Source organism: Propithecus coquereli, unplaced genomic scaffold (assembly GCF_000956105.1).
Source record: "Propithecus coquereli isolate 6110/MARCELLA unplaced genomic scaffold, Pcoq_1.0 Scaffold273, whole genome shotgun sequence".
Taxonomy (NCBI): domain Eukaryota; kingdom Metazoa; phylum Chordata; class Mammalia; order Primates; family Indriidae; genus Propithecus; species Propithecus coquereli.
Genome location: NW_012148319.1, coordinates 3,015,693 through 3,041,529, shown reverse-complemented (window position 1 = coordinate 3,041,529; position 25,837 = coordinate 3,015,693). Strand labels below are relative to the sequence as shown.

The following is a 25,837-nucleotide window of genomic DNA, read 5'->3' as shown; positions in this document are numbered from 1 at the left end:
GGGTCTCGCTCTTGCTCAGGCTGGTCTCGAACTCCTGACCTTGAGCGATCCACCTGCCTCGGCCTCCCAGAGTGCTGGGATTACAGGCGTGAGCCACTGTGCCCGGCCCAAGAAAAGGAATCTTAATATCAGCTATGATTCAATTGTCTTTTTGTATACTCTCAGCCTTATCAATGGATATGCATCTTTGTAATCATGAGACTTTACTGCTTTCTCAATTACCAATGTAACTCAATAAATCAATAGTTCTTTAGAGAATCTGTCATTAGATTTTGGGAATATAAACAATTTTGTTGATCTCAGAAAATATTAACACATACCTGTCACGTGTATAGCCCAGCTTAGGTTCAGTGTAATTGATAATATCCTCTGCTGCCCAGGATGGCGACTGGTTTCCACAAAGAATCATCTGGACTTCTTCATGGCTGAAGGAACTTAATTTCTCCATTGGAAAAACTTTATTAAATCCATCTACATTGTACATACATCAAAAACACAAAAACAAAACATACAGCTCAGTTTCCAAGTTATAATTCCAAAATACGAAACTTCAAATCAAAATACCCATTATTGGAATCAATCTAAGTGTCTATCAATTGATGAATGGACAAAGAAAATGTGGTTTATATCCATAGTGGAATACTACTTGACTATAAAAGAATGAAATCCTATCATTCGCAAGAACATGATGGAAACTGGAGGTCATTATGTTAAATGAAATAAGCTGGACACAGAAAGACAAATATTGCATGTTCTCACTCATATGTAGGAGCTAAAAAAGTTGATCTCATAGAGGTAAAGAGCAGAATGATAGTTACCAGAGGCTGGGAAAGGTGTGTGGTGGGGGGCTGGTATGGAGAGGTTGGTTAATGGGTACAAACATACAGTTAGAAGGAATAAGTTCCAGTGTTTAATAGCACAGTAGGGTGACTATAATATTTAACAATAATACACATACAATATATATTGTAAATTTTAAAGTAGATAGAAGATTTGAAATGTTCTTAACATAAAGAAATGATAAATGTTCAAGGTGACAGATATCCTAAATACCTTGATTTAATCATTCCACATTCTATGCATGTATCAAAATACCACATGTACCCCATAAATATGTACAAATATTATGCAACAGTAAAAAATATCCATTATTAAATGGACAGAAGATGAATAAAATATTCATAAATGTTTGAATAAACAAATATAAATTAAATTTGCTTGAAATAAAAACTGCTAGGGTTTTAAGTAAAAAAAAAAAATCTCTCCTTAATATCACAAATGTGAACAGAGACAGAACATTCAGTCACTACAGTCAGTAGCCAAATTCTTGTAACTACTCGATCTGGAGGCTCACTAGCTCTTTGTGTCATACAAGCCAGCCAAAGTTGTGTTCTCATTTTCAAAAGTGATTTATAGTCTAATATACTTTGTTCCCATCTTCACCTGAAGAACTTAGATGCTTTCATGGTTTAATTCATCCTGATCATGTAAATTAGAATATATACAACCTCACATCCACTTTACAAATGAAGAAATGAGAACCAAAAGTGGGTCCCGTTACCCCAGAGGAGCAAGCTGAGGGTATACTACAGCCTGACAATGTTCCAAATTGTTCTGGGTACTGTGCAGGACCTAATTATCTAGAGGACAAAACACTAGAGGGCAAGTTTACCAGCAATTCTTGACCTTAATTTCATGCATCTCAAAGTAAAAGGAGAGGGATTATGCTAAAGATCCTTTAAAATTACCTCTAAAGGCTTCCATTTGTTTCTGAATACCCGTATGCATACAAAAGTCAAACATCAAATCCACATATTCTTCTGCATTATCCATTGTTATCATCTGCAAAGGAAAATGTGCCAGCATAAATAACTGTTAATATCTAGGAGTACTTCAGTAGGACCCAATACAATGGGCCTTGTTAAGAGGATGCTCCAGAACTTAAAACTATATTAAAAGCAAAATTTTTACCTCATCTTCACCACTTGGTTTGAGATCCACAGCTGTGAAACCATATATTCTTGAGGAAGGGCAAAACTGGAAATTTAAACTGAGAGGACAACAAAGATTAGATTAACTCACATTCAGCTATTATTGGTATTTAATTTTTATAACATTGCTGTCAAAACCATGAGTTAGTTACCCCCTCCTCAAACAACAAAATTAGCGCACCAGCTTAAATTTAAGTATGAGGCCTTTTTAAATGAAAAGCCCTGTGCACAAATACGAGGCCAACTGTTTTGCAAAGATTACATGAAACCACCACCTTTCCATGTTTTACTTCCCCCTCCCTCATGGCACAAAATTAATGAACTAAAGAATTCTGCAATGAATTATGACAGCAACATGCTTGTAAGACTTTTTTTTTAGGAAGAAACTATTACTTCACTGAAGTTATTCATGCTGTGTACAAATACATCAGTCCTTGAATATATGACCATTTATCAAACACAACTTCGCAATATTATCAGCAAACATTAAAACAGAAAAAAAGAAAGCAAGCCTTACATTTAACCTAAAATCACAGGAGAATGTACTGAGGGTAAGATATTACATGTATATAAATTAACAGAATTTTATCAGAAGATCTGCAGCATCTTAGTTGATGCAGCCACTGGGGATAAGGCTAACATACCAAGAAAACTATATGTGAGCTTTGCCAAGCAGGCCATATATATTAGTTGATGAATTTGTCAAAAATAAGCTTTGGACTTTTTATACTAGACATATAAATTTATCACATTTGATAAATCAGATAATCTTCCAGAGGTTTGATGATTAATAAGCTATATTCCGGTATTCTGAGTGTTATCTTTTTTTTTTTTTTCTAAAAGACAGAGTCTCACTTTGTTGCCTGAGCTAGACTGCAGTGGCATGATCATAGCTCACTGCAGCCAAACCCAAATCCTGGGTTCAAGCCATCCTCCTGCCTCAGCTTCCCGAGTAGCTATAGGAACGTGCCAGCATGCCCAGCTAATTTTTTAATTTTTTGTAGAGATGGGGTCTTGCTATTGCCCAGGCTGGTCTTGAACTCCCTGGCCTCAAGTGATCCTCCCACCTCAGCCTCCCGAAGTGCTAGGATTACAGGCATGTGCCACTGTGCCTGGCCCTGAGGATTACCATTATAATATTAACAAATCAAAAGTTCAGATTAATAACCAATATTTCCCATAGCATATTACTGTTTTTGATATACTGTTTACTCATATATTGCCAATCAGTGGGGACAAAAAACAAAAGCTTTAGACTTTATTCATCCATTAGGTTGAATGTATAGAATGTATATATAAAGCTTACCCTAAATCCTCTATGCTAAGTGGAGGCCCAGAACCTGATGGATTCTTCAGCACTAGTTCCTGTAGTTTTGTGTTCTTCTCATCTTCAGAAAGACCTTTGTTGCTTAAAATCTGGCGCCTCTTGATAGCAAGGTCTTTAATTTCTTTTAAAAATCTGGCTCTGTGTGGGTTTACTAGTTCAAAGTCTTCCCAAGTTAAAATTCCATTAAACCAAGCTGGGGGTTTTGGTTTAGGGGGATCAAGAATAAATTCTGATTTTGAATCCTCTTCAAAGCTTCCTACTGAGAGTGAATCATGACCTTCCTCTGTAGACGCTTCAGACTGACTTTCGGTACAGTGTAAGTCTCTATCACCTCGTGACTCATAAATCAGTTTACTCATATTGCTTTTAATGTCACCCATACACATAAGTTTAAAAAACGGTTTAGAAATAGGTAAATCCACAAGTCTATTGTCTTGAATGCATTTGGCCAAGAAAATTCCAAGGAAATGAAAGAGTTTCGTGATCCTTTCAAGCTCATCACTATCTTGTGGAAATGGTGCTGTGAACAGTCCACATGATCTCTGTACATAGTATCCAGGAGGTTTCAATCCACCTCCAAGATCAACCTGTTTTTTAAAAGGGAAAATGCAAATAAAATTAAACAAAAGGTAACAGTAATTAAGCCCATCATTATCATGTTACCTAAGAAAAAATCCATAAACATTACACATCTTCATCTTAGCCATCTAAAAGTATACACACGTTTTATATATAGCTTTTGGTGACTAAATTTTATCCTTTAGAAATATTTTAACAATATCATTTGATAATAAAAGTAGATTCAAAAAACCTGGCCCATGTTCTGAAAACATAACCTATTTTTTTTTAATTTCAATATATTTAGGTGGTAAAAGTGCAATTTTGTTACATGGATATATTGTATAGCAGTGAAGTCTGGGCTTTTAGTGTATCCCTCACCTGAATAGTGTATACTGTACCCAGCATAACCTATTTTAACACTTTCCAAAAGCAGAATCACAACTCAAATCACAAAATAAGAAATAAATCTTACCTGACGAGATTCATCATCTGGAAAGTTATCATCACAAAGCCAAGCTCCCAAGTCAGTTCTCTGGAATTCTGCTGCCACCAGAGCATAAAACTCTAATGTGGGACCCAAGCCAGTCCCTTCTTCTCCTAAAAATTCAACCTAAAATATGAACAGATAAATTATGGGGAAAGTGAACGTAAAGTTTTGAGTTTCTTAAAAAAAGATCCAATTCTTATAAAAATTTGTGACATCTGATCCAGTAATAAACCTTTTTTCATAACAGCATGTAGTATAATACAAGCAACACAGGAGTTTTATTTTAGTTTTTCTAAAGAGAACAGCACATTTATTGTACCCTATTACATTCTTTTTTTTTTTTTTTTTTTTTTTTTAGACAGAGTCTCACTGTGTTGCCTGGGCTAGAATGCCGTGGCATCATCCTAGCTCACAGCAACCTCAAACTCCTGAGCTCAAGCGATCCTCCTGCCTCAGCCTCCCGAGTAGCTGGGTCTACAGGCATGTGCCACCATGCCCGGCTAATTTTTTCGATATATTTTTAGTTGTCCAATTAATTTCTTTCTATTTTTAGTAGAGACGGGGTCTCGCTCTTGCTCAGGCTGGTTTCGAACTCCTGAGCTCAAACAATCTACCTGCCTCGGCCTCCCAGAGAGCTAGGATTACAGGCGTGAGCCACCGCGCTCGGCCTCACTATCACATTCTTAAGCACTGTGCTGAGCATTGTTCATACACTAACTTACTTAACACAACAACCCCGCAAAATATTTATTTCCTTTTTACACCCCAAAAAAACAAATCTCAGATAAAGAAGTTAAATGATTTGCTTGAGGAAATGATGTTGCACAGATTTTTATGTGTGTCTATGTGACACCAAAGCCTAAAATCTTCCACTTATTTGTGACTTTAAGCAATAACTTTAAAGGTTTTTGTCCATACTCTACCTGTTCCAAAAATGATTTTGAGGTATTATTACAAAAGCATACAGCACACAGTCTTTTTTTTTTTTTAAAGGATTATCTAGGTTAGAAGAATATAAGGGTAGGAGAAATAAGATGAAGGCAAAGAAAGTTTGTATACAAAGTGAAAGCCATAAAGCCTTGTACGTCTTCTAGAGATGTATCTAATTTGTCACGATCAGGTTGTGATTCAAAAGATAAAAACAGGCCAAGCTATAGTCCCAGCTACTTGGGAGGCTGAGCCAGGAGGATCACCTGATGCCAGAAGTTTGATGCCAGTGCACCCCAGCCTAGGTGACAGGGAAAGATCCTGTCTCAAAAACAAAAAAAAAGATAAACCAGTTGGTTCACATCTGTGGTGGGAGAGGTATTTCCACTGTTCCTCATCTAAGGAATACTATTTAGAGGGAATATAATGAACAATGTTCACATAACACCTCTACAGTAAATATACCAAATTTCATACTGCCATTTGCTATAACATCTCTCAAGACAGATCAATAATATAATACCAAGCACAATTTAAGTGAAACAATATTACAAAACAGTGTGCTCCAAAACTGCAGATATCTAGCTAATAGCAAAGTTTAACCAGAAAGATAAAATTTAGAGTAACAGAAAACATCCCTTGAGGGTACTAATTCAATCCAACTTCATTAAGTAATGGATAGTGGCCTTCAAACACTTTGCCACCTCAAGAGTGAAGATGTTCTTTGTTCGTCATTAATTGTGCAAGATCCTAAACCATGAGGAGGTGGGCTGACATCCTCTTATGAAAGATGCTCTGAGAGAGAAATCCTTCTTCATATTTATCTAACAGTTTTCATGCAGTGGAAGACAGAGATTGGCTGGTTCCCCATGTGTCATTCCTGCTCCCTAAGAGAGATCTTATTTTATATGAAGTTACCTCAAGAACTGATTTCCGATCTGCATGTATTTGCATGACATTCTCAGCCCATTCCATCAGTGATTCACCACGTGGAACTTTTACCCTTTCATGCTTGAGACGACCAACTCGAAACTCTCCAGGATCATCTCGCCTTACGCTGCTTGTGGTCCTTGTTCGTTCCACCGTGGCTTCGCGTCGGTTTTGTAACCACACTATTGCTCTGAAATGGAAAAATATCTATGTAACTGTAGCATATATTAAGAGTTGAATATATTACTACTGAACTAGCAACAGAATTCAAAGATTTAAGAAATTTTTTAAAAAGTGTTTTATAAGGTGATTTTTGAAACACAGTAATCTTTTTTTATTGCATAAAGTCCTTTCATAAGTAAAAATATATAAAACTCCTTTTATTATAATCTGCCTTAAACAAATTAAGGAAGTACTGGGTCCATATTTTCCCTCTTTATTTTAGCAATTACATAAAATTGAAGGTCTGTGGTCCAAGCTCTATATCATACAAAAAATACAGACAAACATTTCCTAACAGAGAAACTAAACAATGGTTAAGCTATTTTTCAAACTGAAAGCCACCATCAAAATCATTGTTATAATTTTAAAACATTTTCTGTATACCAATACAGCTAATCCATCTAGGGTAGGAGGAAGAATCTGTAACTAGGAATGAGAAGATGAAGGTTCTACTCTCAAGTGTGCTACTATAGTTTGGTAATTTCAGGCAAATCAGCTAAGTATTATGAGAATCAATTTCCTCACCTATAAAATAGAAGTCACAATCAATGCCATTTATCACAACAGATCTATAGTTCCATGTATACAAATGCTTTGTAAATAGTATTAAATGGTACAAAAATGTAATTTATCAGGGAAGAAATAGCTACACCTATTTTGAAAGAACCCTTTAAGTATATAATCATTCAACAAAATATTTATGGACCACCTACAATATGCTATACACTGTTTTAGGCACTTTAGCTAGAGCAGAAAACAAAACAGCCAAATTCCTGCCCTCATGAACCTCTGACCTAGTAGAAGGAGACAGAAAAACAAAATTATTGTAAGTAAAATATGTAGTATGTTAGATGGTAGTAAGAGAAAAATGGTCAAAAGGAAGGAAGATATACTCAAATATTTTGTTTGTTTTTTTGTTGTTTTTCTCTTTTTTTTAACTTTCTTTTTATTTTTTCCTGTCCTGGAATAATGCAAGCATATATTTAAATATTATCAAGGCTATCTGCAAGCATTCGGTTTGGTATTGCTGGGAATTTCAGCAACTAATAATTTACAACTACTAAACTACTGTATACAGTAAATGCAACTGCTAAAGTACTATACACAGTAAATGTTAGATGATAGAAACATTTGATTCAATCCAGACTACTCCAACAAAGCATATATCCAACTGAAAATGAAAATTTTAAAATATTGACTACTTTTCTTTCATAAGAACACAAGACAATATATTCTCTCCATCAGTCCTGACAGTATATTTGTACATTTTGAACTTATATAACATTCTAAAAACATAAAAAGATACACTTCCTTAGCACCAGCATGGTGGTGTACACCTTTAATCACAACTACTTGGGAGGCTGAGGTAGGATGATCCCTTGAGACCAGGAATTCACGATCAGCCTAGATGATATAGGTGAGACTCTGTTTCAAAAAAAATAAAGAAAAAGGTACACTTCCTACCTTGATGCACCAAATGCTGTACAAGTGAAATAAAGTTGTCTAGTTTCAAATGGTATTAGAAAAGGACACTTGCTGGTTAACTGTTCACACCAGTCTGGCAGAGCTCCACTTGCCAATGCCAGTGGTTCCTGCAAATTAACAAATAACAATGTCTTAATGTTATAAGGCAATTAATAAAAATGACAAAAAAAGAAGTAAATTCTTTAATTAAGAAACAAATGCACAGGACCGTATGGCCCAAATTACTGAATCAGAGGGTAGGGAGAGATGGTAAGAGGCAAAAGGAAGGAAAGGGAATATTATAAGAAGTCCAACAGTTACAGAATGAAGAGTTCCAACTATCTGATATTATTACCTCAATCTGCTGTAAAATTTTTGTTGTGATTTTTTTGCTAGTGAATTCATCTGGTGGAAAAGTAAACTGAGGCTGCTCATCACTGTCTGTAAAAGTAATTAATGGCGTTAATAAAAATTTAAACTGACTTGCTTTAAGAATGCTATAGAAATGAAACAAGGCTTCTTACAGACCTTCTTGGGATATTCTTGAATAAGGGTCACTTGCAACTATATACAGAATACGCAGAAGCTGAAGGACATCTTCTACTCCACAAGAGTTCTGTCCATTGCCTGCTTTGGCCTGGGGCTGTTCTTTTGTTAAATTAAGAATATCACTACTTTGAAGAGTAGAAATAGCCCCCTGGTTTAACCCAGACTTTGTTCCGTGCTCACAAAAGTCCTGTAAAAAAAATTAGCAAAACTGGCTGTTAATCACATGTTCAAAAAAAGTAATGCATCACTATATTAGCATTACTTTGAAAAGGTGGGACTTTTTCAAAGAATTACTTTCTTTTTAAATAAAAAAAAGTATTACATAAGATGAAAATGAATACCTTCTAAACCATTAAAATTCTCAAATAAAATATAACCACCATAATCCGTAGTTCAAAATCTGTATTCAGAGACAATGCCACGAGTCGTATTTGAAATTTTAGCATTGGCACATTTACAATGTTAATTCAACCTCATTTTTTAATTATGTCCCAATGAACCTCTCTTCCTTAAAAAGCTTTTAAAGCTGCAAAACAAAGCACAAAAGCCATTCCCAATCAAAATAGTGTTTTGATGCCAACATATACCTTATATGCAGCAATGAGCTGAGAACAATTTCTGTTTTTCCTAATACTTTTATTAGTGCCAGTTAATTTCCAGTGGCGCAGGAAAGCAGCATCTGCATTCTTCTGCAGGTAGGTTATCAAGTCATTCTTTGGTAACTCATCAGTGCCAAGGTACTGTTCCACATGCTCTATAGACCAGCAACCCTACAATAGGAAAAACCAAATGTCGGCCTTTCCCAAATATAAATTCTATGGTATTTCACATGCATTTACATGAGGCAGCTTTAGGATCATGCACTTAATCCATTCTAAAAAAATTCGTGTTAGTCATTTTCCCCTCAAATGTTCAACTGCAACACAGCATTAGTTTTACTTTATTTTTCTTCTTTGGAGTTTTTTTTTTTTTTTTCACTAAATAGCCAAGAATAAGACAGATTTTCCGAAAATAACTTACCACTTTTCCATTTTCCTTTTCTTTGTCAGAATCCTTCATTTCTCTGTACATGATTCTAAACATGAAATATTATTCAAGTTAATTCACAAATCAAATTATTTGTGATTATTGCCTATGAGGCTTCACTTCTTAAAAAATATATAAATGATATCATTCACTTGACATATGCTTGCATTAAACACTGAACTCAAGGAGAATTTTTAAGAAAAATATTTGTTAAACATAAGGGAAAGTAGTAGAAACCACATTCATGAGAGTTATGATTTATAAATTTAGCATTATTGCAAAGAAAGCATACATTAAATACAGCATTTAAAGATATGAAGTAACTGCAATATACCAAGTGTTATGATTATTTATATATAGTCATGTATTGCTTAATGACAGGGATAGATCTGAGAAATGCAGTTGGGTGATTTCATCACATGAATGTCACCCAATGGTAAGTATTTGTATATCAAAACACTTCTAAATATAGAAAAGGTACAGTAAAAATATGGCATTATAATGTTATGGAACCACTGTCGTTTATGCAGTCCACTGTTGATCAAAATGTCATTATGGGCCGGGCGCGGTGGCTCATGCCTGTAATCCTAGCACTCTGGGAGGCCGAGGTGGGCGGATCGTTTGATCTCAGGAGTTCGAGACCAGCCTGAGCAAGAGCGAGACCCCGTCTCTACCAAAAAAATAGAAAGAAATGATCTGGATAACCAAAAATATATATAGAAAAAATTAGCCGGGCATGGTGGCGCATGCCTGTAGTCCCAGCTACTCGGGAAGCTGAGGCAGTAGGATCGCTTGAGCCCAGGAGTTTGAGGTTGCTGTGAGCTAGGCTGATGCAATGGCACTCTAGCCCGGGCAACAGAGTAAGACTGTCTCAGAAAAAAAAAATGTTATTATACAGCCCATGACTATTATCATTGTAAAAATAAAATGGAGTAAAAAATGGTTTTTCTGTGTCTAGATGGAAAGAAGGATAGGTATAACAATGATCAGGAGTGCTTATATTCAAATAAGGCAGTTGAGATCAATTCTTAAACTCTTAATAAAACTTGAAGGGAGAATACCATTATGACTTCCTATTCTATCTCAAAAGGACCTACATTACTTTTATTGGACATTATAGAAGATTATGAATGATGTTGAGAACATCGGAAAAAGTACTAATAAAAGTGAAGTTACGATTAGAATTATGACAATTTATTATTTATATTAAATAATTTTTATAGGTAATATTTAATGATTACTACATCCTAAAGAGTAATAAAAACACTTTATATATATTAATTTACTGATTCCTCACAACCCCTCTCATTTTACAAATAAGGAAGGTGATACATAAAAATGTTAAATACATCTCCCCAAGGTCATTGTTAATTATTTGTTGAATGAACAAAGAGAGGTAGGTTTAACCCACACCTCCCAAAATAAAGAACAAAAAGAAAAAAAATTATGAATTATTATTATGTGTTTATTTATTTGAGACAAGGTCTCACTCTGTCACCTGGGCTGGAGTGCAGTGGCATGATCATACCTCACTGCAACCTCAAAGTCCTGGGCTAAAGCAATCCTCCCCTGTCTTGGCCTCCCAAAGTGTGAACCACTGTGCCCAGCCCAAAAAGAAAATATTTAGTACTTCATACATGATCCCAAAGAGTTCAAATGACATTCTTTTCAACAATTATGTGAAAAGTTAGTCTAGATTGTTTCCAAAGATCCTTCCAGTTCTAAAATTTAACCATGCTACATCAGGAGTCAGAAACGCTCTTACCTGTTCAGGAGTAAAGAGTTTACTCCTATTTACAGGAGTAAAACAACAGAAAAACCAAATCTTTTCTGTTCCTATAATCCAAAATATGGAAACAATGCTTTTTGGTTCATATACTATGACAATATCTACTAAAACATTAAGTTAAAATCTCTTACGTATATGTGGGCTCCCAAATACGCCTTAGTTTATCTGATTTCACGTTGCCATTACAGGACAATTGAAGTAATTTTTGCACATAGTAAAAGATGGTTGATCTGAAATTGGTGAGTGGTAATTCAACTTCACGAGTTGTTCCAAGACCTGTTACTTTCAAAGTGAGGGCTAATCGAGGTGACGGAGTACATTCGACTTCCTCCAAGAGCTCTGAATGAGGTGTCCCTAAAAATTTTGAACACATGTTAAAAACAACTATACTAAATCAAGCAGTCCAGGGAGAACACTGCATTAGATGACAAGGCCACATGAAATCTAAACCTTTCTGCCACACATTAGCTAAAGGATGTCAGCTACTTAAAACTCTCATGGCCTGAACATTTTTGTTTTTTTTTTTTTTAATGGGAATAAATTATACCTAGGTTACTGAAAGACAGAGTACTAGAATAGAATATATGTGCATAAGGATTTCTCATTTTTATTTAAAAGTACATATTAACAGCATGAATACTTAGGAAACATTTTGATTTTGTAAATGAGAAAACAAATTATCCCTAATTCTATATCCAGAGAAAGCCACACACTCTGGGCCAATGACTATTAACCTTTTACTAACACTGAATGAGTGAATTGTGAGGTAAACACATATACATACAAATATAATTACATTTATAATGTATTTGGTGGTGAACTTTTTTATTAGCTCATGAATCTTTTCTTCATAATAGTTATCTAAAATATTATTTTATTCACTGCATGACATCCCATTATACCTTAATAGAGTAATATCCCTATTATTGCACATAATTGAGGTCATTTCTAATTTTTTGACAATATAAATAATATTTTGCAGTCATCTATGTATACAAAATGGTACCGAGCTAATATTTCTTGGATATAAAGTACTAATGACAAACATACTTAATCAGAAGGTATGAAATATATTGCCAAAGAACTGCAGAGACAGTTTGTACCTAATTAGACTCTCTAGAATAGGTTTTCCTTTTCGAAGGACCTTCAAACATCTTGATTCAGCCTACATCCATCCTCGCCATAGAACACTATGATAAAAGTATACTTACTTTCCTATTTAACACAGGTATCATTTTATTAATTAAAAAGTATATTTCACATTTAATCAACAATTTAAGTGTTCTTTAAGGATAATATACTGATTCAATAGTTGACATTTATTAAGGCACACATTCAGGCCTAGATAGTTTAGGTGATTTGCCCATACCAGTTTCCTATTGCTGCTATAAAATATTGTCACAAACTGGGTGTTTTAAAAATGACACAAATTCATTATCGTAAAAGTTAAAAGTGTAAAATGGATTAGTAGGGCTTCACTCCTTCTGGAGGCTCTAAGAGTCTGTTTTCTTGCCTTTTCCAGCTTCTAGAGGCTGCTCACATTAGTTGGTTCATGGCCCCTCATCACTTCAACTGGCTCCCCTGGTCACATCTCCTTCTCTGACCACCCCCTACACCTCCCTCTTATAAGGACTCCTGTGATTCCATTGGGCCCACCTTGATAATCCAGGATAATCTTTCCATCTCAAGATCCTTAATTACATCTACAAAGTCTCTTTTATCATGATGAGGAACAGCCACAGGTTCTAGAGGATTTTAACATTTTTGGGGGGCCACTAGGATGCCTGTTACACACCATGGAAGAGTTGTAAAGGATAAAGTTATCACTGAGGCCAACTGACTCCAGAGACCATAACTGAAACCACTAGTCAGCTTTGCTATAGGAATACATCTTTAGCAATTTTGATACAGTAGAAAATAGGAGTAAAAAATTTCCCACCTTTACATGGGGCTTTGCTTTAAAAGTTGCACAAATACAAAAAACACATAGTGTTTATTAAAACTTTTAAAAATTGGTAATTTACTCATTTAAAAATATATATATTTTGGGGGGTGGGGGGGGCAGGGTCTTGCTCTGTTGCCTGGGCTAGAGTGCAGTGGCATCATCATAGCTCACTGCAACCTCAAACTTCTGGGCTCCAGTGATCCTCCTGCCTCAGCCTCCCAAGCAGCTGGAACTACAGGTGCTCGCCACCACTGCAGACTAATGTTTCTATTTTTTTATAGAGACAGGATCTTGCTCGTGCTCAGGCTGATCTCAAACTCCTGGCCTAAAGTGATCCTCCCGCCTTGGCCTCCTAAAGTGTTAGGATTACAGGCAAGAGCCACTGCAGGCCTCAAAATCTATAACTTTTTAAAGCCTTGTGGTTGATAGGTTGCTTTTCCTAAATGTTTTTATTTCTAACCTGTATACATAAGCAGCACCTTACTTTATAAGCTATATGTAACTATCCTATGTGGTATCCATTACAATTAAATCAAAAAACTAAAACATACTGTACCTGGGGGTGGAATTTCTAGATCGGTTGTCTGTTGGACATTAGTACGACCAGGTCTAGGATCAAAAGCAGGAACCAAAGCAGAGAACTGTCGCTTTAGCACATAATCATCATCCCATGTTCTCCGGCGTCCTCCTTTAGTTTCATACTCTTCTTCTTCCTATTAAAATAAAATTCCGCATACAGTCAAATGTTACACGAAGAAAATTTGCATTATTGCAAAAGTGATGTGCTATCTATAAAATAAGGTGCATGTTAAGTAGTTGTTTATGGCTGATACACTTCTTTAGTTAGCCATATTTCTTAAGCACAAAAAGAGCTGATATAAACATGTACACATGTACACGTACATATATTTCTTAGTGATTTCACTTCATCAAGAGTAAGTTACATCAGTGGTGGTTGTACAAATCTACACATGGTAAGATGACAAAGAACCATTCACACACATTGTACCAATGTCAATTTCCTAGCTTTGATGTTAGTGTATTATAATTAGGTAATATGAAACTAACCATTGGGAGAAGTTAGGCAAAAGGCACATCAAGACCTCTCTGTAGTATTTTTGCAACTTTCTATGAACCTCTAATTACTTTAAAATAAGGTTTTTAAAAATGTAAATTGCATTTCATACTGAATTACTTACAAAATAAAACAACTGGGAGTTACTTTAAATTACTAGAGAGCAGATAGCACATACATGTACTCCTCCTCACAGTTTTTTTTTTTTTAAAGGTGAGGTGACAATTTATTAATCCTTTTAGAAAAAAAGCAAATGTCATTTTCCATCATGTTGAAGGATACTGGCTTAATTCACATAATTCTTATTGACGTTTTACATAATATGAGACACAGAAAACATATTGGAAATATAAATTACTTTCTTTCCAATGGAGAAGAAAATAATAGACTCAAAAATTAAGTTAAATATCAAAAGAAGTTACATTATAAAATTTCTGTATTTCTAAAAATCTGATAATTAAAATATCAACATCTTTGTATTGATTGTGATACACTTACATAACCCTTGAAAACTCATTTTGAAGATGAAACTTTTGCTCAGAAACAATGTACCACAGAGAAGATCTTTTCACATTCTGAAAGAATATAAAACTTAAGAGTCTTTTAAAAATATTCACTAACTGTTCTTTGTTAAAAACATTAAGCACTTTAGAGTATAAAGCAGCAACTCTTACTAAGAAGGTGGTTAATCAGCCACACCTCCTGCCTTAGGGGGAATTTGCTTACTTGGAACTCTGGGCACTATAACGAATCCTAGACCAGCAAACTTCTTCTGCTGTACAGCTAACGTGTAAGGACTTGAACCTGGCTGATGGCAGCCAGCCTACTACAGTGCAGAAGAGTGTGACTTCTTGTACTTATATATGAATGCGTCTGTCTTTCCAAGGCTAACTTTGTAGCATTCTACTGGTACCAAAGAGCCAAATGGTGACATTTTTTCTAGGCACTCCTGGTTACTGGCTTCAAATGAAGACAATTCTGTCTCTGATAAGCCAGTTGTTTCTTCCAGATTCAAGCACCTTTTAATTCCAGGTTCATCTGTGTAACTGTTCTTGGAATTTAAAGGGATGCTGCTTTCTTCGCAATCTTTAAGGCGCCTGTGGTGATCTTCGCTAAGCAACAATACAATGGTTCCGCCAACACGAAGCACTCTTTCCATTTCTTGTAGAATGCTTTTGATGTCCTTTCCTAACTTAAACTTTTTCCCAAATGGAATGTCAGAAATAATAATATCAACACTTTCTGAAGGCAATGGCAATTTGGCCATTCCTTAGCAGCTTCTAAAAGTATTGTTCCAAGTCCACACATTGGATCTAAAACAAATGCACCAGCCTTAATTTCAGCGAGAGATGCCATTGCCCATGCTATGGTAGATCTCAGCCCAGCCGTCTTGATGTAAGTTCTGCTGGCTAAAGGAACTCTGAACACAGGAATCCCCACCACAGAGTAAATGTCATTTAGATGTACAAAGATCTCTAAATTTGGATTCCTCAAATCTGCTTTCCATCCAAACTGTTTCATAAGAGCAATTCCAATTACTTTTCCTACCTCCTGTGCAGAAAACGCCTTTCCAACAGTTCCACTGCAGCGACAAGAAACTCTGAAAGTCAAGCTACTCTGGTTATGAGTAATAGTTGCTTTCTCTATATCATTCTGAAATTCCTCTTCTTGAAATTTTTCTCCTTTGGTGATAAAATCTCTTTGCTCCAGAGTTTCTTCTTCTATTTGTTTTTCCATCTGGCATTCCCTATTCTCCTCTATCTTTTGCAGCTGTTCTATTTTTAATTTCTTAGCAATGATGATTTCATTTTCTCCTACTTTTCTTTTTAGTAGGTTAGCATCTTTTTGAGAAAGTTTTTCCTTTTTTGCATCAAGTTCAAGAAGCTTTTTCCAAAGTGAAATGGCATTCAACCAACTTCCTGGATCATTTATAAGTCTTTGCATTTCATTAAATATTTTTCCTTTTCTTACAGAAGAAATAGCAAGTGGGAACTCCTTTTTAATAAGCAAAAATAACCTTTCTGCAGATTTTAATTTCTTCAGCATATTCACATCAGAACAGGTGGTAAAAAAATACCTTTCCTGAAGTATATTCAACCTGCGTGGCCGCCAGCCGCGCCCGCACCTCGCGCATCAGGAACGGCTCCAGGCCGCGGCCCGCGGTGCAGAAGTTCCGGGCGCCGGGTCCGGCCCGAGTTCTCCTGGCGGCGCCGACATGGCGGCTCCCCTCCTCATAGTTTGAACACTTAACTAAAATTAACTTTTATAACAGATCAAACTGACATTTGACAGATATGGAGCAAAAACGTCTGGGTTTGCATCCTGTACCCAAAATTACTAACTATATGTGACTTTTAGCAATCATTTCACCTGAAAATTTGGGCTATTAATGCTCAAAATGTTGAAAAAATTAAATTAATATATGTAAAGTATTAAGAACTGTCCTAGCACTTAGTGATCAGTGTTAGCTGACGGACTACTACAACTACTACTACCACTCTACTACTAAAACTATAAATCTTAGATAATACCTATTAACCATTTTAATAAATGCTTACTGTTACCCAAAGGCCAAGACAAAGGTGTTTAAAGTTTGAAACTCCTGTATGCATTATACCAGAGCAATCATGGATTCTATCTGGAATATGAAACCCAAGCAGAAAGGGAAGACTTCTTTTTCTGTTTGGAAGCTCCCTCCCCTTCCCTGCCCTCCACACATTTTATAGGCATTTAGGCATTTTGGTTGATGCTTTATCACGCAAGAGAAAATATACATATACTATTTTGTAGGGAAGATAAACATGAAGATATTACCTGCTCCCCAATAGGTCGGCTCCCTGCTCCAGCAGGGACCTGTGGTAGCTGCGAGGTGACAGCATGGTGTGTTACATCAGAGCGGGAGCCAGCTCGACGTTGCAGAGATGGACGTCTCAGAATCTAAAATTTAAAAATGCCAAGAGACACGTATCTAATTATTTGACCCATATGTATTTCCATTCAGCCTTGCCTTAAAATTAGCCCATATTAACAAAAGTGTCACTAAAAAACTTTATCTTCATTAGCCACCTAAAGTTATAAATTCAACGTTTTAAATTCATCATGCATTTTATAGTAATCTCTTTCATAAAAAATGTTAATGTACTATTTGTCTTCTTAGTAACATATATTAAAAGCATTTTTTAGATGTTTTCACCCCATTAAAACTCAAAAAAATTTTTTTTTTTTTTTTTACCGATTTTTTGAAATTGAGTAACATTTTATAAGGAGAAATTTAAAATTCGCACAAAGTTAAAATACAGGATATTTCGAGGCACAACTTTCAATTAGAAATCAATCGTAGTGGTTAAATATTGAGGGCTTGAGATCACACTGCCCAGGCCTGGCTACTCGTTTTTTTTTTTTTTACTTAACTCTGAGGATAAGGGCAAATTATTGCTTTATGTCTCTACCTCATTCCTTCACGTGACACTACTGAGAAAATAGATGGACACTGCTTGCAAAACCTTTACTCAAAGAATCATGAAAATTATATTCCTTTTTTTGAGACAGGGTCTTGTTCTGTCACCCCAGCTACAGTGCAGTGGCATCACCATAGCTCACTGCAACTACAAACTCCTGGCTAGGCTCAAGTGATCCTTCTGCCTCACCCTCCCACACAGCTGGGACTATAGGCACACGCCACCATGCCTGGCTTATTTTTCTATTTTTTGTAGAGACGGGGTCTCGCTCTTGCTCAGGCTGGTCTCAAACTCCTGACTTCAAGCAATCTTCCCGCCTTGGCCTCCCGGAGTGCTAGAATTATATGCGTGAGCCATTGTGCCCAGCCACTGAAAATTATATTCTTTAAGATAGTGTAGTTGTCTCTAATTTCACATACTTTAAAACCTGTTAAAACATCAGCATGTGACATTGTAGAATTTTCAAATATAAGCATTATTTTCTTTTAATGGAGAATCATAAATACCCAGATTAAAAGTGCTTGTCTTAATTAACCACATTTTTCATACTGGTGCTATTTTTCTTCCTTTGAAGTTTAATTACGGCTTAGCTTTTCCTCTCTTCAATTCAATTATTAACACCCTATCTTAGTGAAGAGAATGGGGCACTCTCTCTACCATAACCTCCTCGTATTCTTGGTCCTCCTGATTGTCATCTTCATTTTCATCGTCTTCCTCATCTGGCTCAGGCAAGTCCTCATCATCATCTAGCTCAGCCAACAGAGTACTGGCACGGCAGCTATCAAGGAAATCTATAAAACAAAACCAACAACCTTATTGTCAACACAATTTAAAAAAACACAGCAAAGTAACTTTGCATTTTGGGTTTCACAAAACAAAGGTAAAATTCAGAAAACACAAGTATAGAGGCAATCACTCTGTGATTCTCCCATAAGTACGTACTACATAAATTTCTGTGCCTCTTCTCCAAACAAAAAAAAGGGACAAGTATAAAGACCACACTTAGTGATGCAACACTTCTTCCACCACCACACAAACAGGATGAGTAAAAATGCGAAACAGTCACAAGCACGGCAGAAAACAAGGGATAATGGATGACCATAAACCATATACTATGTGCCAAGAACTGTGTTAGGCACTAGGCACATATAGCCGTAAACAATAAAGCCATGGTCTGAAGCCCCATGGAGCCTACATGGAGAGAGACAGTTAATGAATAAACAGGCTAGATACAGTGGCTAACACCTGTAATCCCAGCACTTTGGGAGGTTGAGACAGGAGGATCACTTGAGGCTAGGAGTCTGAGACCAGCCTCAGCAACACAGTAAGTGAAATATTTGGCAGCCATTTCAAATATCCTAGAAACCCATCCAACAATGTGAAAATATTTGCACAATGTACTGAATAAAAAGAGCTGGTTGAAAAGGATATAATCCCCTTTTTGTTAAAAACAAAAACAGGCCAGGCATGGTGGCTCACGCCTATAATCCTAGCACTTCTGGAGGTTGAGGCAGGAAGATCACTTGAGGTTAGGAGTTTGAGACCACCCTTAGCAAGAGTAAGACCCCATCTCTACAAAAAAATAGAAAAATTAGCTGGGCATGGGGGTGCACGCCTATAGTCCCAGCTACTCGAGAGGCTGAGGCAGGAGGATTGCTTGAGCACAGCCAGGAGTTTGAGGTTGCAGTGAGCTTTGATGATGCCACTGCACTCTAGCCTGGGTGACAGAGTGAGAGCCCATCTAAAAAAATAAAAATAAATAAAAAGATAAATAAAAATTAAAAAATTAAAAGAATAAAAAACATACATCATGATCTGGAAGGTAGAGATTGGATTATTTTAATTTTCTTCGATAGTTTGTATAAAAAGTATTACTTTTCTAATAGGATAAAATAAGAGGAATAGAAACACTGTATTTCAACTGAATTGAATGGTTTTTTTCCCTCTGACAACAGCATGGAAACCACGATGATGTAACTATTGAACCTTCTGAGCAAATTTCAAATGTTAGCCTAATCAAGAAATTACTTCCAAAGGGCCTTAATTAACAATGTCCAAGAAATGTCACATTACAAAGTTTATTAATCTACTATATTTCTTCTATTATTGATAAAGGTGTCAAAAATCTTTGTTACTGTAGTTCTTCCATTAAAACTTCATTAGTGACAAAAGGCAAAAAAAGATGACATATAGAAGTTCCTAGATGTCTGCTTTGTTTATAATCAGATCATTTTTAACAGTCTCTCATATCACTAAGTTTTTCATATTATATGAAGATTCTACATTTGTAAGAGAGAATAATTCTTTTTAAACAAAAGTTAGAAATACCCCAGGAGAATACATAATAAAAGCATCATTATATAATTATCTAAATATTTTAGGCTAGGTGCGGTGGCTCACACCTGTAATCCTAGCACTCTGGGAGGCCGAGGCAGGAGGATAGCTTGAGCTTAAGAGTTTGAGACCAGCCTGAGTAAGAGCAAGACCCTGTCTCTACTGAAAATAGAAAAATTAGCAGGGCGTGGTGGCATGCGCCTGTAGTCCCAGCTACTGGGGAGGCTGAGGCAGGAGAATTGCTTGAGGCCAGGAGTTTGAGGTTGCTGTGAGCTAGGCTGACACCACAGCATTCTAGCCCAGGTGACACAGCAGATTCCATCTCAAAATAAATAAATAAATATATATATATTTTAATTTAAACCGTAACTTACCATATAAGGAATATTCTGCTTCCTGACCTGTGTCACTCTCACTGGAGGTTGATGTGAGGCTGGTGGTTAAAGTATTACTTAATGACTGACCAACTGATAAAACTGTTGTTGCTGTAGCTACATTGCTGCTGCTAGTCACACTGGATGTTGACATAGTCACTGTTGATGTTGTACCAGGTGTAGTCAAATTAGGGAAACTCTGAGCACCCATAAGAGGAGAAGCTAAAGATAAAAATGAAGCAAATCAGTACGAAATAGGTGGGACTGTAGAAAGCTTAGAAAAAACAAGTTTTATATTTTTCAAAGAGTGAGGTCATGAAACACATTGAAAATAGAAAGGCTGAAAAGCAACAACTTTGGGAACCCAACTGAAATCCAACTAAAATTTCTTGTTTTTATAGCACTATTATTTTTCAAAGTATTAAGCCTACCTTTTAAAAAAAGTCAAACAAGCAATGAAATAATTCTCAACGTATTTTCCAAGGGAATTACTTCGAACTCTTAGTAGCTTAAATTAGAATTTTCTGAAGCTAAAATCAATGTAGAGCCTAAGTAAAAAGTATACCAGTTTTGGTTTGAATGGACTATAATATTTAATAGTTATCTATTTCCTCACGCAACTTTGCTTAATGATTTATCATAAAAGAGTGGAAAACAGAAGTATTATTATTTTATCCTTTTAGAATGAGGTTATCATACCTGATCTGAATTCTTAAAATATTATGATTCCATAGAACTTCATATTCCTGAAGTGCTAAATTTGATGTAGCTGTATCTCTATTTGTTTAATGATCTAGTTAAAGACTGCAGCCAGGACACACTGAACAAGAGACCCTACTTTGCATCCCTCAGAGTGGAAAAAGCATTGGGTTCCATAAGGAAAAGCTCACTTACTTGCTGTGCTCATCACATTCCTCCCCAAAGTATTAGTGTTGTTATCACTGCTGCTTCGGCTTAGATTCATGTTGTTCGTGGCATTAGTCCGTGCTATGTTTGCCACTCTCCTTACAAAACTCTCCAAGCTAGAAGTTTCTCTTGAGGACAGGTTAGGCACACTTGCACTAGAGCTCATTGGGGCCCCAGCAGCCAACAAAGAACTCACTGACAGTCTGTTACTTGCTGAAGAGCTAAGGGGTCGTTGTGAAGCTGCTTCTTTATTAGTTAATTCAGATACTGAACTAACATCAGGAGAGCTTACACTAACAATTCCCATGGATATTGCACTAGACTCCCCAGGAGTACGAACAGAACTATCAGGGCCTAACTTCCTTTCAGCATTTTCACTTCCCGTTTCCGCTGTTAAGGTGCTGGTGCTTGCACTGGAAGATGACCCTACTTCTGTTTGAGGGACGTTTTCAGCAGATGAAAGAACAACAATTGGTTCATGGACATCAGCTCCTGAAACTATACTGTGTTCCATTACAATTTCTGATCTCCGTTCCGTTTTGGTCGAACCCAAGCTGATGTCGCTGCTACTGGCCACGCTACACACAGAACTGCTGCTTCCTTTTCTACTTGAGGAGCCTGCAGCAGCAGATGTCTTGTCTGGACAGTTGTTTTTCACCAAGCTGCTCCATGATTGCGTTGTGCCTGAAACAGTGGATGAAACAGGTTTGGGTGATGCCACTGTATCAGGGTCGTACCCTGGTGCAAGCTTGAGGTCAAATTTTCCTTCTGCGCCCATACGGTAAGAGTTTGAGCCACCAGCATCCCAGGTGACATCAATCCAGCCTGGAAAGGGACAGGAGTTTGTGAGACCCAGCAGAAAGCAGATAGGAGCGTGTCAGACAGTAGCTCCACAATATGGGATCAGCTTTTCATCAGTGCTGTACTTCTCTGAATTGCTACAGTCATTTAAGGTCTGCCAATTAAAATGTAAATTGTTGACTCTAATCAATTGAAACATTATTTGACTATATAATTAGACTAGCTATCTGAAAGCCTGTAGTATTTAATTCTCACGATAAAATTATGTTAAGGAAAAGAAATATGTACTGTATACAAGGTTTGTGGGAAATATTTAAAATTCCTTTTTTTCCCCTTATTTCTGAACTATTCTATCTACAGATGTATAAAATCAATGTAAGGGTCATGTTTAATCTATTGTGTTATTTTTTAAATGGAAGAATTGTTTAAAAAAATGAAAAAGACTGATACAAATGGCAAAATACTGCCACTTCAGCAAGTAAATGAAATCTAAGTAAAAGTTTTTTGATTGCTAAATATAATTATGGAGTCAAAAAAGTGCCAGCTTACCATTAATTTCCAAGTTTGGGCTAAATCCACTAAATGACAGACAAAATATTCATATATTACTATATAAATTTTAGGTCACTAGCTGAAATAAAGCACTAAGTTAGCATTTCGGTTGTGTTCTCAAAGTTCAGTGGTTCTTTGGTTCTCTTATGATTAAGTTTAATAAATTTAAATAAGCGCAGAAAATTCTAATAAAATTTAAAGAGCATGCTGAGCTCTTTTATTAGAACCTATTTGCTAACGCTAATAACATATAAAGAACTAATCAGCATAATGATATTCAACCTATATATTTACTTATACCCAGAGAATAATAGTCATTCTTTTTGTAAAAAGGTAATTAACTTCCAAAGCAGAAAATTAACTGCCTATTAGAAAGGAAATTAACAGAAAGTTTACAATCTTATTTTAATGTTATAAGCTAACTATTTCAGGGAAAAACATAACACGTGAAAAACATTTATTTTTTTAAGTACAACAAGCCTCTACAGAGTTTAAAAGTTCTTAGCCCACACATGCACAGGGCACAAGGTCTGACAGCCACCCATCCACCCACACACCCAGTCACCCAACCCACACATCCACCACGTTCTTATGTTTATGATGAAGCTCAAAGGGGTATAAATAATATCAAATTACCTGTGGGGATTATCTGCATGAGTTCTTTGAAAGGAAAAGTGACTGCCCCAAATCTACGTAAGTAGCTTAGATGAGATTTCAATTGCCTTAATTTTTTTCTGTATGCTGAAATAACCTCTGAAAAATCAACACTTAACTCTCTCTTCTGCCACACAGAATCATGTGAGAAAAGGCAAGGTTCAAAAACAGATCCCAATCCCAAATAAAAACGACTTTTGTGTTGTATTAGTGGTCCCAAAAACATACTGATAATTTATTTCACAGCACTTACCAAGATTTGCAATTGTGTATTTATTTGTTTCACCCAGAAGGCAGGGGAGCATACTTTTTTTTGACCATTGAACATGTGAATTCTAATGAAGTAGCTTTACATAGTAGGTACTCAGTATTCAGAGAACAAATGGATATTCCTACCAATACACAGACTCTTTGGAAGGGAAACAGTGTAATTGATAAAATGTGGAAAAATACTTAAAAATGTAAATCATTTATATTAGGCTTCAGAATGCATTTAAACTATTACCTAAAACCTTCTAGTGGAACTAAGAAAGGGTGCATACATAGTACACGTAAGTGTACAGGTACAAAACTCACAACTCGTATGCCTAAAAGATACAGAGTTTGTCATGATGAGGCATTATTAAAAATGGTTGGCTTAGGTATTTGAAAGCTAAGGACCCTACCTGACACAAAGGTTTTAAGGCTTGACAACACCAATAGCCATGCTGGTCAGCCAAAACTCAAATCTCTACACCTGTCAGATCAGCAAAAATAGGCCCTTCTTGAATGCTAAATTCTGAAAATAAGATAGTAATTTTTATATGCAGTCGCTTCAGTTGACTCCATCCAGAGGCAAATGAACTATATTCACATGTCCCTAATTAGTCTCCTCATATCAAGTCACATACTTCAAGGCCAAAACAATTACAAAAGATAGAATATTAACTTATTAGTAAGTATCATCAAGATGCCTAAATACAAGAACATGTGAAACTCCTGAGTTGAACAGTACCACTGTAATCTAAACTATTACTGGTATTTATGAATTTTGGATCACTGTAAAGCTGCCTTGATTACAATGATTTGCAATTAGGATATGATGCTATACAGAAATGTATTTGGGGGCCAGGTGGTAATCCTAGCACTTTGAGAGGCTGAAATGGGAGGATTGCTTGAGGCCAGGAGTTTGAGACCAGCCTGAGCAAGAGCGAGATTCCATCTCTACAAAAAATAGAAAAACTAGCCAGGTGTGGTGGCACATGCCTGTAGTCCCAGCTACTCAGGAGTCTGAGGCAAGAGGATCACTTGAGCCCAGGAGTTTGAGGCTGTAGTGAGCTATGATGACACCCCTGCAGCACTCTGGACTGAGCAACAGAGCAATACTCTGTCTCAAAACAACAACAAAAAAAAGTAAATATTTTTTAAAAAAGAAATGCATGTGGTACTGTGGTAATTCCAGAAACAGAATCTTAAAAGCAATAAAATCAAACGGTTTATCTAAATAAATAAAGGCTTTAGCATATAAAGCATGAATATATTAAGAGATTAAATGGTAGTCATTCTCCTAAGCATTCTCGCTTTTATTATAGCTCTTTAGATATTTGGTATTAAGTTGAGAATATGAACAATTTCCTTTTTTTTGATGCCAGGCAAAATTGATACAAACAGACCCACTACCATTTAGGTAAATTATCTGCTAATAAATCAGCCTTATAGTTGTAACAAAAAAATTAGTCACTATAGTTGCTTTGGAGTTAACAACGATTTATTAAGTGGGTAAGGATTTTGCTAAAATCTACAGCATCAAAGGAAGTTGATTTACACAATAACCCTTACAAAGCATAAAAGTTTAAACTCCCAAAAAAAGCATTGTGAAATAATGATAATATACTAACAAATAAAGAGGCTACATCTGTTTCAAGCTTTATTGAAAAATATGAAGTAAAAAGGTTAATCCTTTTTCTTCTGCATGATTTATAATACAGGAAAAAACTATTGCCTGGCTCCTGTAAGACTAACAAGAAAAGTGTAAGAAATTAAAACCCAAAGTAAACTTGAGAATAATAAACTAGGGGGAAAAAAGAAAAAGTGTCTTGAGGGTACTCAACTTACACTAAGTTTGATAATCACTTCAAAATATTAGCAATAAGTTTCTAGTCAAAACCCAAGAACTTAAAATTTTCCCCAATTTCTTAATGTTTTTTCCATTTTTCATGTGAAATCACTATCAGTTCTTCTAAATAGTGTTGGTACATTTACACAATTTATAAATTATCCCAAGATAAAAGAAAAAAAACCCTAAGACCTTATTTCTACATTACAAGTGCTAAGCACCTACTCACCATTATGTAGTTCTCCTGTGACAGTGCCTTCTCCCTGTGGGCTGCCATCCTGATCTCGCCATTTCCAGTCAAGGCCTCTGATAACACGAGCTCCTGGAACCATGTATTTCAGAACCTGGGAGCGTACTAGACGTCTCTGTC

The 25,837-nt window shown here is 36.0% G+C and overlaps 1 protein-coding gene and 1 pseudogene across 2 annotated transcripts in view; both read right to left on the bottom strand.

The window, feature by feature from the left end:
• HECTD1 (HECT domain containing E3 ubiquitin protein ligase 1) overlaps nucleotides 1-25,837 on the bottom strand; it is a 99,592-nt gene that overhangs the window by 2,654 nt on the left and 71,101 nt on the right. The window contains exons 21-38 of the mRNA XM_012647878.1: nucleotides 25,697-25,832; nucleotides 21,354-22,190; nucleotides 20,460-20,681; nucleotides 18,409-18,542; nucleotides 17,108-17,230; nucleotides 13,775-13,931; nucleotides 11,405-11,627; nucleotides 9,479-9,533; nucleotides 9,046-9,228; nucleotides 8,438-8,645; nucleotides 8,265-8,350; nucleotides 7,910-8,037; nucleotides 6,212-6,413; nucleotides 4,352-4,489; nucleotides 3,298-3,905; nucleotides 1,972-2,050; nucleotides 1,749-1,842; nucleotides 321-471 (exon numbers count right to left, since the gene is read on the bottom strand). Coding sequence (XP_012503332.1) covers nucleotides 321-471; nucleotides 1,749-1,842; nucleotides 1,972-2,050; nucleotides 3,298-3,905; nucleotides 4,352-4,489; nucleotides 6,212-6,413; nucleotides 7,910-8,037; nucleotides 8,265-8,350; nucleotides 8,438-8,645; nucleotides 9,046-9,228; nucleotides 9,479-9,533; nucleotides 11,405-11,627; nucleotides 13,775-13,931; nucleotides 17,108-17,230; nucleotides 18,409-18,542; nucleotides 20,460-20,681; nucleotides 21,354-22,190; nucleotides 25,697-25,832 — 3,764 coding nt within the window. The remainder of the gene's footprint in view (nucleotides 1-320; nucleotides 472-1,748; nucleotides 1,843-1,971; nucleotides 2,051-3,297; nucleotides 3,906-4,351; nucleotides 4,490-6,211; nucleotides 6,414-7,909; nucleotides 8,038-8,264; nucleotides 8,351-8,437; nucleotides 8,646-9,045; nucleotides 9,229-9,478; nucleotides 9,534-11,404; nucleotides 11,628-13,774; nucleotides 13,932-17,107; nucleotides 17,231-18,408; nucleotides 18,543-20,459; nucleotides 20,682-21,353; nucleotides 22,191-25,696; nucleotides 25,833-25,837) is intronic.
• On the bottom strand, nucleotides 15,213-16,922 carry LOC105813223 (annotated as a pseudogene). Its single transcript, XR_001137646.1, has 2 exons — nucleotides 16,911-16,922; nucleotides 15,213-16,553 (listed from the first exon to the last, which is right to left on the bottom strand). The product of XR_001137646.1 is annotated as a THUMP domain-containing protein 2 pseudogene (transcript).